General features: G+C 49.3%; 1 protein-coding gene across 9 annotated transcripts in view; it reads right to left on the minus strand.

The window, feature by feature from the left end:
• Pou6f1 (POU class 6 homeobox 1) overlaps nucleotides 1-12454 on the minus strand; it is a 32132-nt gene extending 19678 nt beyond the window's left edge. For 2 of the 9 annotated variants that reach the window (XM_045152160.1, XM_045152163.1), the window contains exons 1-3: nucleotides 12311-12441; nucleotides 4219-4374; nucleotides 1396-1591 (exon numbers count right to left, since the gene is read on the minus strand). In XM_045152160.1, the coding sequence (XP_045008095.1) occupies nucleotides 1396-1591; nucleotides 4219-4374 (352 nt within the window). In that variant the 5' untranslated portion in view covers nucleotides 12311-12441. Of the gene's footprint in view, nucleotides 1-1388; nucleotides 1592-4218; nucleotides 4375-12310 lie in introns of those variants that run through there. The other 7 variants (XM_045152162.1, XM_045152164.1, XM_045152159.1 and 4 more) reach the window with 7 other exon arrangements.
• Between the last annotated feature and the right edge of the window lie 1588 nt (nucleotides 12455-14042).

Here is a 14042-nt window from a genome sequence, read left to right on the forward strand (position 1 = left end):
TACTACCAGAAACACTCATGCTAGGGGATGAAAAATTGATTTAGGATCCACTTCTGAGAGTCAATGTGGATAAGGGTGGAATTACGGCACCAGACCAAAAAAATGAGATAGAAAAGATGGAAGAAAATGGGTAAGAAGGGGAAGTCAGGGCACGGGGAATAGATCTAAGCAGTCTACTGAATTTTCTTAAAAGGGTCTCCAGTCCCATAATTGTGCTTCTTAGTGCAGAGAATGGCAGAGAGGCCTTGTTTATCTGGCTCAGCCTCCCCCTAGAGAGTTAGCACAGAAAGGCCCCATTCTGGCGTCCAGTGGAAGAATTTGCTAGGCTGAGGGAAAATGGTCATGGCTCTTGCACTTCCTTCTTCCAAAGGGAAAAAGTAACTGAGGTCACTCGGGTCCCAAAGAACCTGCATTTTTTTTTTTTCGAGGTGGGGTCTCAGTCTGGCTCAGCCTGACCTGGAATTCACTATGTAGTCACAGGGTGGCCTTGAACTCACAGCGATCCTCCTACCCCTGCCTCCTGACTGCTGGGATTAAAGGCGTGTGCCACCACGCCCGGCTCAGTACCTATAAACTTATGTGCAGGGAAGCAGCAAGAGTCTGAGGTCACATGGTCTCTTAAGGTCTTGCTGAGTCTCTGAAAGTCCCTTCTCTCATTTACTCTTGCTTGGCTCCTGCTCTTGGCCCACCTCCACCAGTCCAGCTGTCTAGTTTAGGGAAGGCCAGCCGAGATGGATCACAGTGTTAGGGAACGTGGCAGAGGAGTCCGAGGCTCCCTGCAGAAGTGATGGGCTCACTGCAAGGTGTTGGTAAGGAAAGTCAGCGAAAGGCGCCGCGTGGCTGGAGCAGTGCCTGGCTGCACAGCTCAGCCTCCAGAGCCGCCCAGGCTCTCAGGTGCGCAGCGGGCTTTGGGGAAGGACCACACCCACCAACCTGGCCAGAGGAGGGTGCAAGTATTTGCAGGGCCCTGCTATAGCCTCAGTCCGAGGAAGGCAGGATGCTCTTCCATCCTCAGTTCCTGGGACCTCCCAGCTCTATCACAAGCGGGACCAAGTTGGAAAGCAGCTATGGCAGTCTGAAGGGATGACAGTCTGGTGTGGACCCAGGAGCCATGGGAGGCTGATTCGCCCTTTTAGACGGAGCGTTGCCAATCTCCTCCCACTGCACCCTGCTCCATCGCAGTTTAGGGAGGGAAGTAACTGCAAGGATACCTAGGTTCAGGAACAAGGAGGCCACAGTAGCCCTGGAAACTGCCCAGAAGTACAGACTATGGCCAGAGGCTGGCCAGTCAATACCCTAATGCCAACTGGGTCCACGGGACTTGCACTAGCTCCCAAGGGAATCACAGAAGTGACTCAGTGGGAGCAACAGCAGATCAGAGCAATGACCTCATACCAGTTGCCTCTACCGAGGGGTCTGGGGTATGTGGCCCAGCTTCGCCAGCAGGCTCAGTGGCTTCACTGGGGCCTCCGACCTGGGAGCCCTCAGCCGCCACACCCTCCAGGCCTTTGCTCTCTTCCTCAGTGGGGAGCTGGGCATCCACTCCAACTTCCAGGACTCGAATAGTCTCGTGGCCTGACATCACGATGACCTGCAAGCAGAGACAGGGGACACTGCTGGGGAGTGGTCAGAGCCTTGGGCATAACCAAGAGGAGTGGGGCAGAGGGGTTCAGGATACAGACCTCCTATCCAGAGGACTGGGTGTTCTGACAGAATATGAGGGCCTGGGCCAGGACACTGTCCCTGATTCCAGGGAAGGAATGGCTAGAAGAAAGCACGCCCTGGAGACAGGGAGAAGGATCTGACACGAGTTGGGAAATTCCCACAAAGCCAAACCACTGGGAGAGATTTCTTTTTTCTTTTCTTGTCTTTTTTCGCTCTAGCCTAGGCTGACCTAGAATTCACTATGTAGTCTCAGGGTGGCCTTAATCTCATAGCAATCCTCCTACCTCTGCCTCCCAAGTGGGAGATAATGCCCAGTTCACTGGGAGATACTTCTATTTGTTCCCCACCTCAGACTTGTCTGGAGGAGTGGGCAATAACCCATCCCACAAGCTTCCAAGGACATCTTCTTGGCTGCTAAGATACCAAAGTGTGGCTAGGAGGCCCTGTAACATAGCACTGACGTACAACGTAGGTTGGACTGACATACAAATCTGTCTTCATCCCCTTTGAAACAATCTGGAAGACCCCAAAGATGGAGGGGTGAGAAATTTTTGTGCTCTGTTACAATGCTGAAGAACCTTTTATGTGTGTGCGTGTGTGTTTGCACATATGTGTGCCCACACACACATGCCTGCCACTGCAAATACAACACCAGATACATGCATGATCTTCTTTCTTTCTTTCTTTCTTTTTTTTTTTTTTTTACAAGATAAGGTCCCTCTCTAGTCCAGGCTGACCTGGAATTTACTATGCAGCTATGTAGTCTTAGGGTAGCCTTGAACTCACAGGGATCCTCCTACCTCTGCCTCCTGAGTGCTGGGATTAAAGGCATGGGTCACCATGCCCGGCTGTTTTTGGTTTTTAAAGGTAGAATCTCGTTCTAGCCCAGGTTGACCTGGAATTCACTATGTAGTCTCATGTTGGCCTTGAACTCACGGTGATCCTCCTACCTCTGTCTCGAGTGCTGGGATTAAAGGTGTGCGCCGCCATGTCTTACATAAGCACCATTTTTTGGGTCCAACTTTATGTAGATGCTGGGGAATTGAACTTGGGCTGGCAGATTTTATAAGCAAGCACCTTTAACCACTGAGCCATCTCCTCAGCCCACTGAATAACGTTTTTTTTAAATAACTTTTTAGACTCAGGATACCAGAATTTTCCTGCAATATAACTTCCTGAAAGAAGTGTCAGGAATACTGAATGTGCAGCTTCTCCTGCCTTTTGCCCTGCTCCTGGTATCCTATAGATCTTACACCCACTGTGGGCATACTCAGGTGGCAAGGACAGTCTTCATGTCCCTGTGGTGAAGGTGGTCCCTGGGCCTCCTCAGAACACTGGGTCTTCTGCTCACACTCTACAGTTAGCTCTTTAGCCTTTCAAGAATCAGAGATTAGGGTTGGAGAAGTGGCTTTGCAGTTAAGGTGTTTGCCTGCAAAATCAAAGGACAGCGGTAGGCTAGATGCACAAGGAGGTGCATGCGTCTGGAGTTCGTTTGCAGCAGCTGGAGGCCCTACTGTGCCCATATTCTCCTTCTCCCCCTGTACCTCTTCTCTCTCTCAAATAACTCAATAAAAATATTGAGGAAAGCTGGGCGTGGTGGCACACGCCTTAAATCTCAGCACTCGGGAGGCAGAGGTAGGAGGATCGCCATGAGTTCAAGGCCACCCTGAGACTACATAGTGAATTCTAGGTCAGCCTGAGCTAGAGTGAGACCCTACCTCAAAAAAAACCTATGTATATATGGAGAGAGAGAGGGGGAAGGAGAGGGAGAAAAAGAGAACCAGAGATTATTTCCATGCATTAGCTTTGTGTCAGCCTGTATCTGAAGCCACCCCTAAAGACTGAAAATTGGATCCAGCCAGAGCCTGTGCTAGAAAAGATGAGAATGTGACCTGTTCAAAGAACAGGCGTGAAATAAATCCCAGAGCAGTTCTCCTTGGCTGACTCAAAGTTGACTTATGAGGGACTTCACTCCAGTTACGCTTCAAGGGATTTTAATGGTTTTCCTCTTTTGAAAAATGACATAAAAAACAAATGCACATTGCAGAAAAATGTAGAAAATACATAGGAGCAAGAAGAAAGCATAGGGGTGGAGAGAAGACTTAGCAGTTAAGGTGCTTGACGGCAAAGCCAAAAGACTCGAGTTCAATTTCCCAGTACCCATGTAAAGCCAGATGCACAAGCTGGCACATGCACCTGGAGTTTTTGTTTGTTTGTTTGTTTTTTGCAATGGCTGGAGGCCCTGGCATGCCCTTTGTTTCTCTCTCTCTCTCTCTCTCTAATAAATAAATAAAATATTTTAAAAAATAAGTTACCTGATGTTCAAACCTTTCCCTGTGTATACTATACATATTTGTGTATTCTAATTTTAATTTTCAAGTCATTGCTTAAATATCCAGTCTCAGACACTGAGAAACTCTACCTGGCCACTCCCTCTGAACCTGTGAAATAACCATGAACTTTGGTAAGAAACTAGCAGTGAAGAGACTCCTTTCTTGCCCATACCACCCTCAATCCATTGCCATTCCCTTCTCTTCTCACCCCAGAAGATACCTGCTCATTGACTGTCAGAGACGAGTCAGACCGGGCTCCAGGATCCATGGCCAGTGTCAGCTGGGTGGGCGCCTGCCCACACCTAGTGCATCCTGGGTAAGATGGGATTAGAAGAGCAAAGGCTGATGTGACACTGAAGTATAATTTCCAGACCATCTAGAAAAGCCCAAAACAGAATGGTTAAGAGGGCTGAGAAGCTAGGCTCTCCCGAGTATGTGGAGAAGTGGACGAAGCAGGATTCCAAGAACTTCAAAGAGTCTCACTTTCTACAGCATTCCATAACCCACACCCAGGAAGAGCCAGACATCTGTGCATAGGGTGATAAATGGTTGGCCTGGGATTTGTCCCTAGGTGTGCCCCGTCCAATGGCAAGGTATTCTGACAGATCCTCAGAAAGTCAAAGGTAAGGAGTGTTTGTTATATCAGAGTGCTTCTTGGGAGAGAAACCTGGACAAGATTCCCAGAGATGACAGAGACAGAAATTGACCTGCTGTCAAACTTTAATATGAGCCGGGCGTGGTGGCGCACACCTTTAATCTCAGCACTCTGGAGGCAGAGGTAGAAGGATGGCTATGAGTTCGAGACTACCCGAGACTACATAGTGAATTCCAGGTCAGTCTGAGCTAGAGCGAGACCCTGGTGGGGGGAATGGGGGGGTCAAAAAACAAACAAAAAACCCACTTTAATATGCACTCCTTAAAAATGCACTTCTCAAGACCCTTCCCCCAACAACCGTCAAGGTGTGGGATTTGGGGGAGGAGTCCACAGAATAAGCTCTCAGGTGACTTCAGCAGTGGCTCAAGGACCGGCCACGGTGGCCTGTGCACAGGAGGTGGGCACGCTCAGTGGTGGAACAGCCTGTCACATGCCTCAAGCAGGAGTGGGCAAACCCCATGTGAGGACAGGTTGTCTGGCTGGAGACACAAGGCAGTCATAAAATAATAAAGGGGGATACAAGACAAAAGTTAGCCATCTGTAAGGAAAGAGGGTAACTGGCAATAAATATTTTGGTGCCTGAGAGTTGGGTGTTTTATGTAACACTAACTGATCCCCTGAGGCTGGGGAATGGGCGCGGGCATTTTTTTTTTCAAGGTAGGGTCTCACTCTAGCCTAGTGTAACCTGGAACTCAGTCTGTAGTCCCAGGCTGGCCTCAAGTTCACAGCGATCCTCTTACCTTTGCCTAGGATTAAAGGTGTGTACCACCATGCCTGGCTCAAGGATTGGGGGCGGGGGGTAACAGGACATTATTACCACCATGTTACAGCTCAGAAAATTAAGCTCAAAGAGATAGATGTTCTGCATTCCTGAACTTTCCATTTCTTTCCTCCTTTTTCTTCTCAGGTTTGTGTTTTGTTTTGTCTTTGGCATGCTAGGGATTGGACTCAGGGCATGCAGCATGCTAATCAAGTGTTGTACCACTGAGTTATATCCCCTGCCTCACCTCTTCTGAAATTGAGGTGAAATTCTGCTATTGTCTGAATGCCTATATCCCCCTCCAAATTCATATGATGAAATTCTAACCTCCAAAGTGGTGGTATTAAGGGGGTGGGGAGCTGTGGAAGGTGACGACGCCTTTAAGAGACCTTTGTCCCTTCTACCATATGACAACACAGCAAGAAGGCAATTCTGTATGAGGAAGAAGATTCTCTCCAGACACGGGTCTTTGCCTTGGACTTCCCAGCCTACAGCGCCATGAAAAGTGAGCTGCTGTTTACAAAATCCCCAATTCAGTAGTTTGTTATAGCAGACCAAACAGACCAGAATCCAAATTCACCAGTTTAATCATTTTATTTCTGTATTGCTCCTCTCTCAATCTCTCTCTCTCTCTCTCTCTTTTGTGATGCTGGGGATTGTATTTAAGTCCTCATACATACCAGGCACATGATCATCACTGAGCCATATCCCAAGCTCCCATTTTAGCCATTTCAAAGTACACATTCCCGCAGGGTGAGGGCATGCTTTGTAATCCTAGCACTTGGGATGTACAGACAGAAGGATCAGGATTCAAGACCAGTCTGGGCTATCTAGGGAGTTTGAGGCCAGATTAAGACCCTGTCTCAAACAAACAACCAAAATAATAATAATAATAAAATAAAGTGTACAGTGAAGTGGGATTTAGTACATTCACAATGTTGTACAAACAGTAACAATTCTAGTCCAAGAACACCACTAACCTGAAAGGAAATTTCATGCCCATTAGTGGGCACTCCCCTGGCACTGCCATCTCCCACCCCCTAGTAAACACTAATCTTCTCTCTGTGGATTTGCCTATCTTAGATATTTTATATAAATAGAATTAAGCTGGGCAAAGGGACACCCACCTTAAATCCCAGCACTTGGGAGGCAGAGGTGAGAGGATTACCATGAGTTCGAGGCCACCCTGGGCTAGAGTGAAACCCTGCCTTGAAAAACCACAATAAAGAGACAAATAGAATGAAATAATATAATGCCTTCTTTTATTTCATATCATGTTCTTGAGGTTCATCCATGTATCCGAACTTCATTCTTTCATTGGCTGAATGTTCTTTTGTTTCTTTTCTCCCTTCTTCCTTCCTTCCTTCCTTCCTTCCTTCCTTCCTTCCTTCCTTCCTTCCTTCCTTCCTTCCTTCCTTCCTCTTTCCTCCCTCTGTTTTGAGACAAGAGCTCATATAGCCCAGGCTAGCCTCAAACTCACTATGTACCATAGCTGAGAATGACTTTGAACTCTTAATCTTCCATGTGCTACCACATCGGGCTCTCTCTCTCTGTTTTTTTTTTTTTCTAGGTAGGGTTTTACTTTAGCCCAAGCTGACCTGGAATTCACTATATAATCTAAGGATGGTAATGAACTTGAATTTATGGAGATCCTCCTACCTCTGCCTCCCAAGTGCTGGGATTAAAGGCATGTACCACCATGCCTGGCTTGGGATTTCTATTCCTTTTGTATGTTTTTTGTTTTTCGAGGTAGGGTCTCACTCTAGCCCAGGGTGACCTGGAATTTCCTACCTCTGCCTCCCAAGAGGTGGGATTAAAGATGTGTGCCACCATACCTGTCTCCCCCCTCCTTTTTAGGTTTTGCAGTAGCCTCACCCTAGCCCAGGCTGATCTGGAATTCACTGTGTACTCTAGGCTAGCCTTGAGCTCACAGTGCTCTATCTAGGCCTCGAGAGTATGTGCACCACCACCCTGCCTGGCTGTTTCTATTTTTTGGCTGTTGTGAATAATCTGGATATTTTCATACAATTTGTTTAAGCACCTGTTTGCAATTCTTTTGAGTATGGATCTAGGAGTGGAACTGCTGTTTTAGTATCTTTCCCCTTGGCAGCATGCGCCCAGGTCAGCTAGGGGAGGTTCCTTCTCTTCTCTTCCTTCTCCATCACTCCTAGAATGGGTTTTGAGGGCCGGGCCAGCCATTCAAGATCAGTTGAAAAACCAGTAAACAAGACTTCCTTTTTCAGGTAGGACAGGGTGGGCATATGGTACATAGGACTTTTCTGGAAAACTGTTGAGCATCTTTCTACCTCACTGGGCTCCAGCTCCATTCCTTGGTGATGTTTCTCTCTCTTAGATTTAGTATTTTTCTTTAAATATTTGTTTATTTATTTAAGAGAGAGCAAGAGAGACTGAGAGAGAGGGAGAGAGAATGGGCATGCTAGGGCCTCCAGCCTCTGCAAATGAATTCCAGACACATGTGCCACCTTGTACATCTGGCTTACGTGGGTCCTGGCTTACGTGGGAATCAAACCTAGGTCCTTTGGCTTTGCAGGCAAGTGCCTTAACCATTAAACCATCTCTCCAGCCATCTCCCCACCCCCCTTTTTTTGTTTATTTTTTTGACATAGGGTTTCACTTTATCCCAGGCTGACCTGGAATTTACTATGTAGTCTCAGGCTGATTTCAAACTCACGGCGATCCTCCTACCTCTGCCTCCCAAGTGCTGGATTAAAGGCATGTGCCACCACACCTGGCTGATTTATTTATTTATTTATTATTATTATTATTATTTTGGATTTTCGATGTAGGGTCTCACTCTAGCCCAGGCTCACCAGGAATTCACTATGGAGTCTCAGGGTGGCCTCTAACTCACGGTGATCCTCCTACCCCTGCCTCCCGAGTGCTGGGATTAAAGGCATGCGTCACCATGTCCAGTTCTGATTTAGTATTATTACATGAAGCCTTCCATGAATTTTTCAGAGAACTTGACAGTTCATCCCCACTTCTGATTGGGAACTGAGATGAACAATCAAAGCTGTGATATACAGACAAGTCACTTGATGATTTAAATAGGAGGCAACTGTAAAACTTAAAGGAAAGGTGTGCATGGTCTATTATAGTGCATTTGGGTATGTTGACACATACCTCTCGCAGGAAGAATTGCTGTTCCAAAGGAGACCCTGCAGAGGAAGGCAGCAGTATCCAGTCACTAAGGCGTGTGCTTAAGAAGGGTGGAAAGCTCACTCGGCCCACTGTGGAAGTGCACGCCTTTAATCCCAGCAGAGATAGGAGGATCTCAGATTATGAGGCTGCTTTGACACTACATAAGGAATTCTAGGCTAGAGCAAGACTTCACCTCAAAAAACTTAAAAAAAAAAAAAACAAAAAAAACTCTGATGACCACTGTCAGACCTGAGCTGAATGCTACCTTTCCCAAGTGGTTTCACCAGGCTGACAACAACCAAACCAAAATGGTCAGCATGGACCCCATCCGGTATCCAGTAACTTCAGACTATTCAACTGACCACTGCTCCTATCACCTCATACTCATGTTAAAACCAAATTCCTTACTTGGGAGGTACAGATAGGAGGATCAGAAGTTCCAGGCCAGCCTGAACAACATAGGACCCTGTCTCAATAAATAAATAAATAAATAAATAAAAAACCCAGGATAGAGAGATGGCTTTAGCAGTTAAGGCGCTTGTGTACAAAGCCAAAGGACCCAGGTTCAGTTCCTCAGAACCCATGTAAACCAGATGCACATGGTGGCTCATGTGTCTGGATTTTTTTTGCAGTGGCTGGAGGCCCTGGTATGGCCATTCTCTCTCTATCTGTCTCATTCCCCCCACCCTCACAAATAAATAAATAAAATGGGCTGGAGAGATGGCTTAGCTGTTAAGGCACTTGCCTGCAAAGCCTAAGGACCCAGGTTTGATTCTCCAGTACCCACGTAAACCAGATGCACAAGTTGGTGCATGCATCTGGAGTTTGCAGTGGCTGGAGACCCTGGTGCACCCATTCTTCTCTCTTTCTCCTTGCATATATATATAATTGACAGGGGCTGGAGAGATAGCTGAGAGGTTGAAGAAGCTTGCTTGCAAAACCTGACAACCCAATTTCTATTTTCCAGTGCCCATGCAAAGCCAGACGCACAAAGTGGCAAGTAAGTCTGGAATTCATTTGCAGTGATAAAAGACCCTGGCACACTCATACTCACTCTTTCTGCCTGCCTCTTTCTCTCTCTCAAATATATTAATTAAATAATAATAATAATAATAAAACACTTGAGGGCTGAAGAGATGGCTTAGTGGTTAAGGCATTTGCCTGGAAAGCCAAACCACCTAGGTTTGGTTTCCCAGGACCCCCATAAGCCAGATGCACAAAGTGGTGCATGTGTCTGGAGTTGGTTTGCAGCGACTGGAGTCCCTGGTGCACCCATTGTCTATCTGCCTCTCTCTCTCTTTCTCTCTCTCTCAAATAAATAAATAAAAATAAAATATTTTTAAAAACCCGAAACTCCAAATTTCCAGCCCAAATCTGCTCCAAGGACATGCAGCCATTTTCATCTCAGCAAATGGTGGCTTCAGCCTCCCACAGAGTCAGGTTTTGCCATCACATTTCCATCTTCAGTAAAGGCAAGAGGCCAAAGCCCCTTCTTCCTGCTACTTCTTGGGCCGGTGGCTCTAGTGCGCCCTCTCCTGTATGCAAGCATTATTTGTCTAGGTTCCGAGAAGACCATCCTCATCTTCAAAGGATCATAGCCTGGCAAGTTTTCTGCCTGTCGGTCCACCTCTTTGCATTTCTGCCCCACAGCACAGATTTCCCACCCCTACCTGTTGAAGTATGATAGCCACTGACATAGGATCAAGGCCTTTCACATACACATTTTTTTTTTTTGACAGTCTATCTACACAACCCAGGCTGGCCTCCAAATCAAGATTCTTCTGCCAGAGCCTCCTCAATGCTGGGTTACAAACTTGTGCCACCATGCCCAGCTTGAAACAGGCAATATTTATGGAAGACACAATAAGGCCTTGCACGCAAACACTATAAAAGTGTTGTTGCTGTTATTTTTTGTTTGTTTAGTTTTTGAGGTAGGGTCTCTTTCTAGCCCAGACTGATCTAAAATTCACTGTATGGCCTCAAACTCCTGGCAGTCCTCCTATCTCTGCCTCCTGAGTTCTGGGATTAAATGCATGCACTACCACACCCAGCTACTGCTATTATTTAACTGAAGTAGACCATTACATAAAACACTTTAAATTACAAAGGATCATAGAATGTAAACTATTATGTTCCTATTATTTGTTTATTTATTTATTTTGAGGTAGGGTCTCACTCTGGCCCAGGCTGACCTGGACTTCACTATGTAGTCTCAGGGTGGCCTTGAACTCATTCATGGCGATTCTCCTACCTCTGCCTCCCAAGTGCTGGGATTAAAGACGTGCGCCACCATGCCTGGCTAGGTGTGCACTTTTCTTAAAGTGTAGTATCTCCAGACTTCAACCAAAACGCAATACATGGGCTGGAGAGATGGCTTAGCTGTTAAGACGCTTGCCTGCAAAGCCAAGGGACTCAAGTTCTATTTCCCAGAACCCAGGTAAGCCACCTGCACAAGGTGATGCACACATCTGGAGTTTGTTTCCAGCAGCTGAAGACCCTGGTGTGTCCATTGTCTTTCTTTCATTCTACTTGCCTTTCTCTCTCTCTCGCTCTCAAATAAATAAATAAAAATTACATATATATATATGTGTGTGTGTGTGTGTGTATATATGATTTTTTTTAAGGTAGGGTCTCACTCTAGTTCAGACTGACCTGGAATTCACTATGTAGTCTCTGGATGGCCTCGAACTCACAGTGATCCTCCTACCTCTGCCTTCCCAGTGTCAGGATTAAAGGCGTGCACCCCCACACCCAGCATAAAATATAATTTTTTAATGCAGTACAGGTCCTTAGTCCCTGTCCCCCACAGTCAATGTTGGCTGCCTTAGAATACCAAAATGAGGGGAGGAGGAATGTATGTATGTATGTATGTATGTATGTATGTATGTATGTATACATACATATATCTCCATTCTTGGGAACAAGGAATCTGGAAAAGCAAACGAGGCTCTGCAAAGAGCCTCTGGTCTTTGGCCTCGTAAAGCTTCCTAACAGCTTTTTTTTTTTTTTTTTTTAATTTCTCCTTGTCCATTGGGGAAGCTATTCCGTGAAGGTTTTTGGTGATCTCCAAGCTAAAGTGGAGGTTGAAAGGCACTCTTGGGGCTCCTTGGGCCTTGCTAGGTGCAAATGTCCCGGGAGCACATTCTGGGCCCATTCTGCGACCATTATTAATACTAATATCGTGATTACATATTTATGAAGTGCTCACGCTCCGTTCGATGGCGACCCTCCCACCACTCCTCAGACTCGGGTCCAGCAACTGCACCCAGGTGTCGAAGCCGGAGTCCGAGCACTCGTCTGGGGTTAGGCTGGTCAGGGAAGAGGACGGTGACAGGTCGCCAGAGCCTCCCGAGGGCTCCGAACCGCACCTGGGCTGCAGGGTGGGCTCGGGGAGGGGGCCGGGCCGGACCCCTCGCGCGTCCCCGGGAGGCGGCGGCTCCCCGCGGGTCCGAGGAGACCGGGCGGCGCGGGCGAGGGCGGCGGCCTCCCCCGGGCTCCGCGGCCCCAGGTGGGCGGCGAGCGCCGTCCCGCTCCCGGCTGCTGCCCGCCGCCCGGGCCGTATCCCGCCGCCGCCGCCCCGGCCCCGCGGCTTTTTTTTTTTTTCCCTCTCTTTATCATAAATATATAAATTATGCTAATTACGGGCATTGCATATTAACCAAACCCGAAACCTCCCCTGCCCGGCCCCCTCCCCCTCCGTGCAAACCCCTCCCCGCCCCGGACCCCGCTACTTACCGGAGCCCGAGCCCCAGCCGCCTTCGCCCCGGGTGCCGGGCGGTCACCGATTACAGATTCATCTCACCGTCCGGGCCAGGGGACCCGGGCCGGGGCCGAGCCGGCCGCCGCCCGCAGACAAAGAAGCCAGTGCGGCTGGGCTGGGCTCGGCTCGGCCCGGGAAGCCGGTCGGGACCCGCCGCCGTCCCCCCCCCCCCACCAACCACCACCCCGGGGGGCCCCCGGGCGGAGCTGGGCGCTGCCCAAGGGGGCTCGGTGGGCTGCGCCGGCGGAGGGGGCACGGCCGGGAAGCGGGCAGGGGAAGCCGGGGGTAGGGGGGCGGCCAGGTAGATATTTTTCTTCTCTCCCCCCCACACTTCCACGGCTCCCCCCCCTTTCTCTCTCCCCCCCCCCACCTTTTTTTTCCCCCTCCTTCTGCTACTTGGATTTTTTTAGCTGCTGCGTCATGAGCATAATTTATGCAAAGAGCTTTGCCGCATGCTGCACCGCCCGCGCCGGCCGCCGGGGGCGGCGGTCAGGGAAGGGAGGGCGGGGAGCCCGGGAGCCGCGGGCGCGGGTGGGGGTGGGGACGGGACCCTGCGCCCCCCACGCTCCCGGCCCCGGAGCTCTCGGCCCGGGATGGAGTTGCAGGATCGGTCATCGGTCATCGGTCACTCAGCCTCCTCCCATGTGCCGCATTGGAGTACGGGGGACGGGGGCTGGGGGTCGTTGCGTTTCCAAGGGTAGGAGAGTTTGGGGGTCGGGTGAGAGACTGGGGGACCCTGTGCCACCTTCCCTTCAGCCAAGGGATGGCTGATGGGTGACGACTGGGACTCTCAAGTAGTCAGCTACCCTTCTCCACGGTGAAACTCAAGTTCGTGTCCGCCGTCCCGCCCCGGGGAAGGAGCGAGGGGACCCGGCCCGAGCCCGGCCTCCCGAGGGGAGCAGCGGCGTCCCCGCTGCACACCAGGGAGGGGACCGAGGCCCTGGGCTCTCCCCCACTCTCCTCTTTCATGGGTGGTCTAAAGACAGCTTGCCGGCCTGCTCGGCCAAGTTCAAAAAAAAATGTGCAAAGAAAGACAGTTAAGTGGAATAGAGAAAAGGGGTGAGGGGCTGCTTTGGTGTATAGTGGTGGGGAAAGTTTTGTGTTGTTTTTTCTTTTTCCCCTGGTTTTCCGAGGTAGGGTCTCAGGGTCTCTAGCCCAGGCTGACCTGGAATTCACTCTGTAGTCTCAGGGTGGCCTCGAACTTACAGTGATCCTCCTACCTCTGCCTCGCAGAGTGCTGGGATGAAAGGTGTGCGCCACCACACCGGTCCAAGAGAGTTGGGTTTTTTAATGGCTTTTTTTTTTTTTTTTTGGAGGGGGTCAAGGTAGAGTCTCTCTCTCTAGCCCAGGCTGACCTGGAATTCACTCTGTAGTCTCAGGCTGAGCCTCGAACTCACAGAGGATTCTCTTTAAAAAGAGAAGTGGAGCCGGGCGTGGTGGCGCGCGCCTTTCATCCCCGTACTCGGGAGGCAGAGGTGGGAGTATCGCCGTGAGTTCGAGGCCACACTGTGAGACTACAGACTGAATTCCAGGTCAGCCTGGGCTAGAATGAGATCCTACCTCGAAAAATGAAAAAAATAAAATAAAATAAAAAGAGGGCTGGAGAGATGGCTTAGCGGTTAAGCGCTTGCCTGTGGAGCCTAAGGACCCCGGTTTGAGGCTCGATTCCCCAGGACCCACGTTAGCCAGATGCACAAGGGGGCGCAC

Source organism: Jaculus jaculus, chromosome 6 (genome assembly GCF_020740685.1).
Source record: "Jaculus jaculus isolate mJacJac1 chromosome 6, mJacJac1.mat.Y.cur, whole genome shotgun sequence".
NCBI classification, from domain to species: Eukaryota; Metazoa; Chordata; class Mammalia; order Rodentia; family Dipodidae; genus Jaculus; species Jaculus jaculus.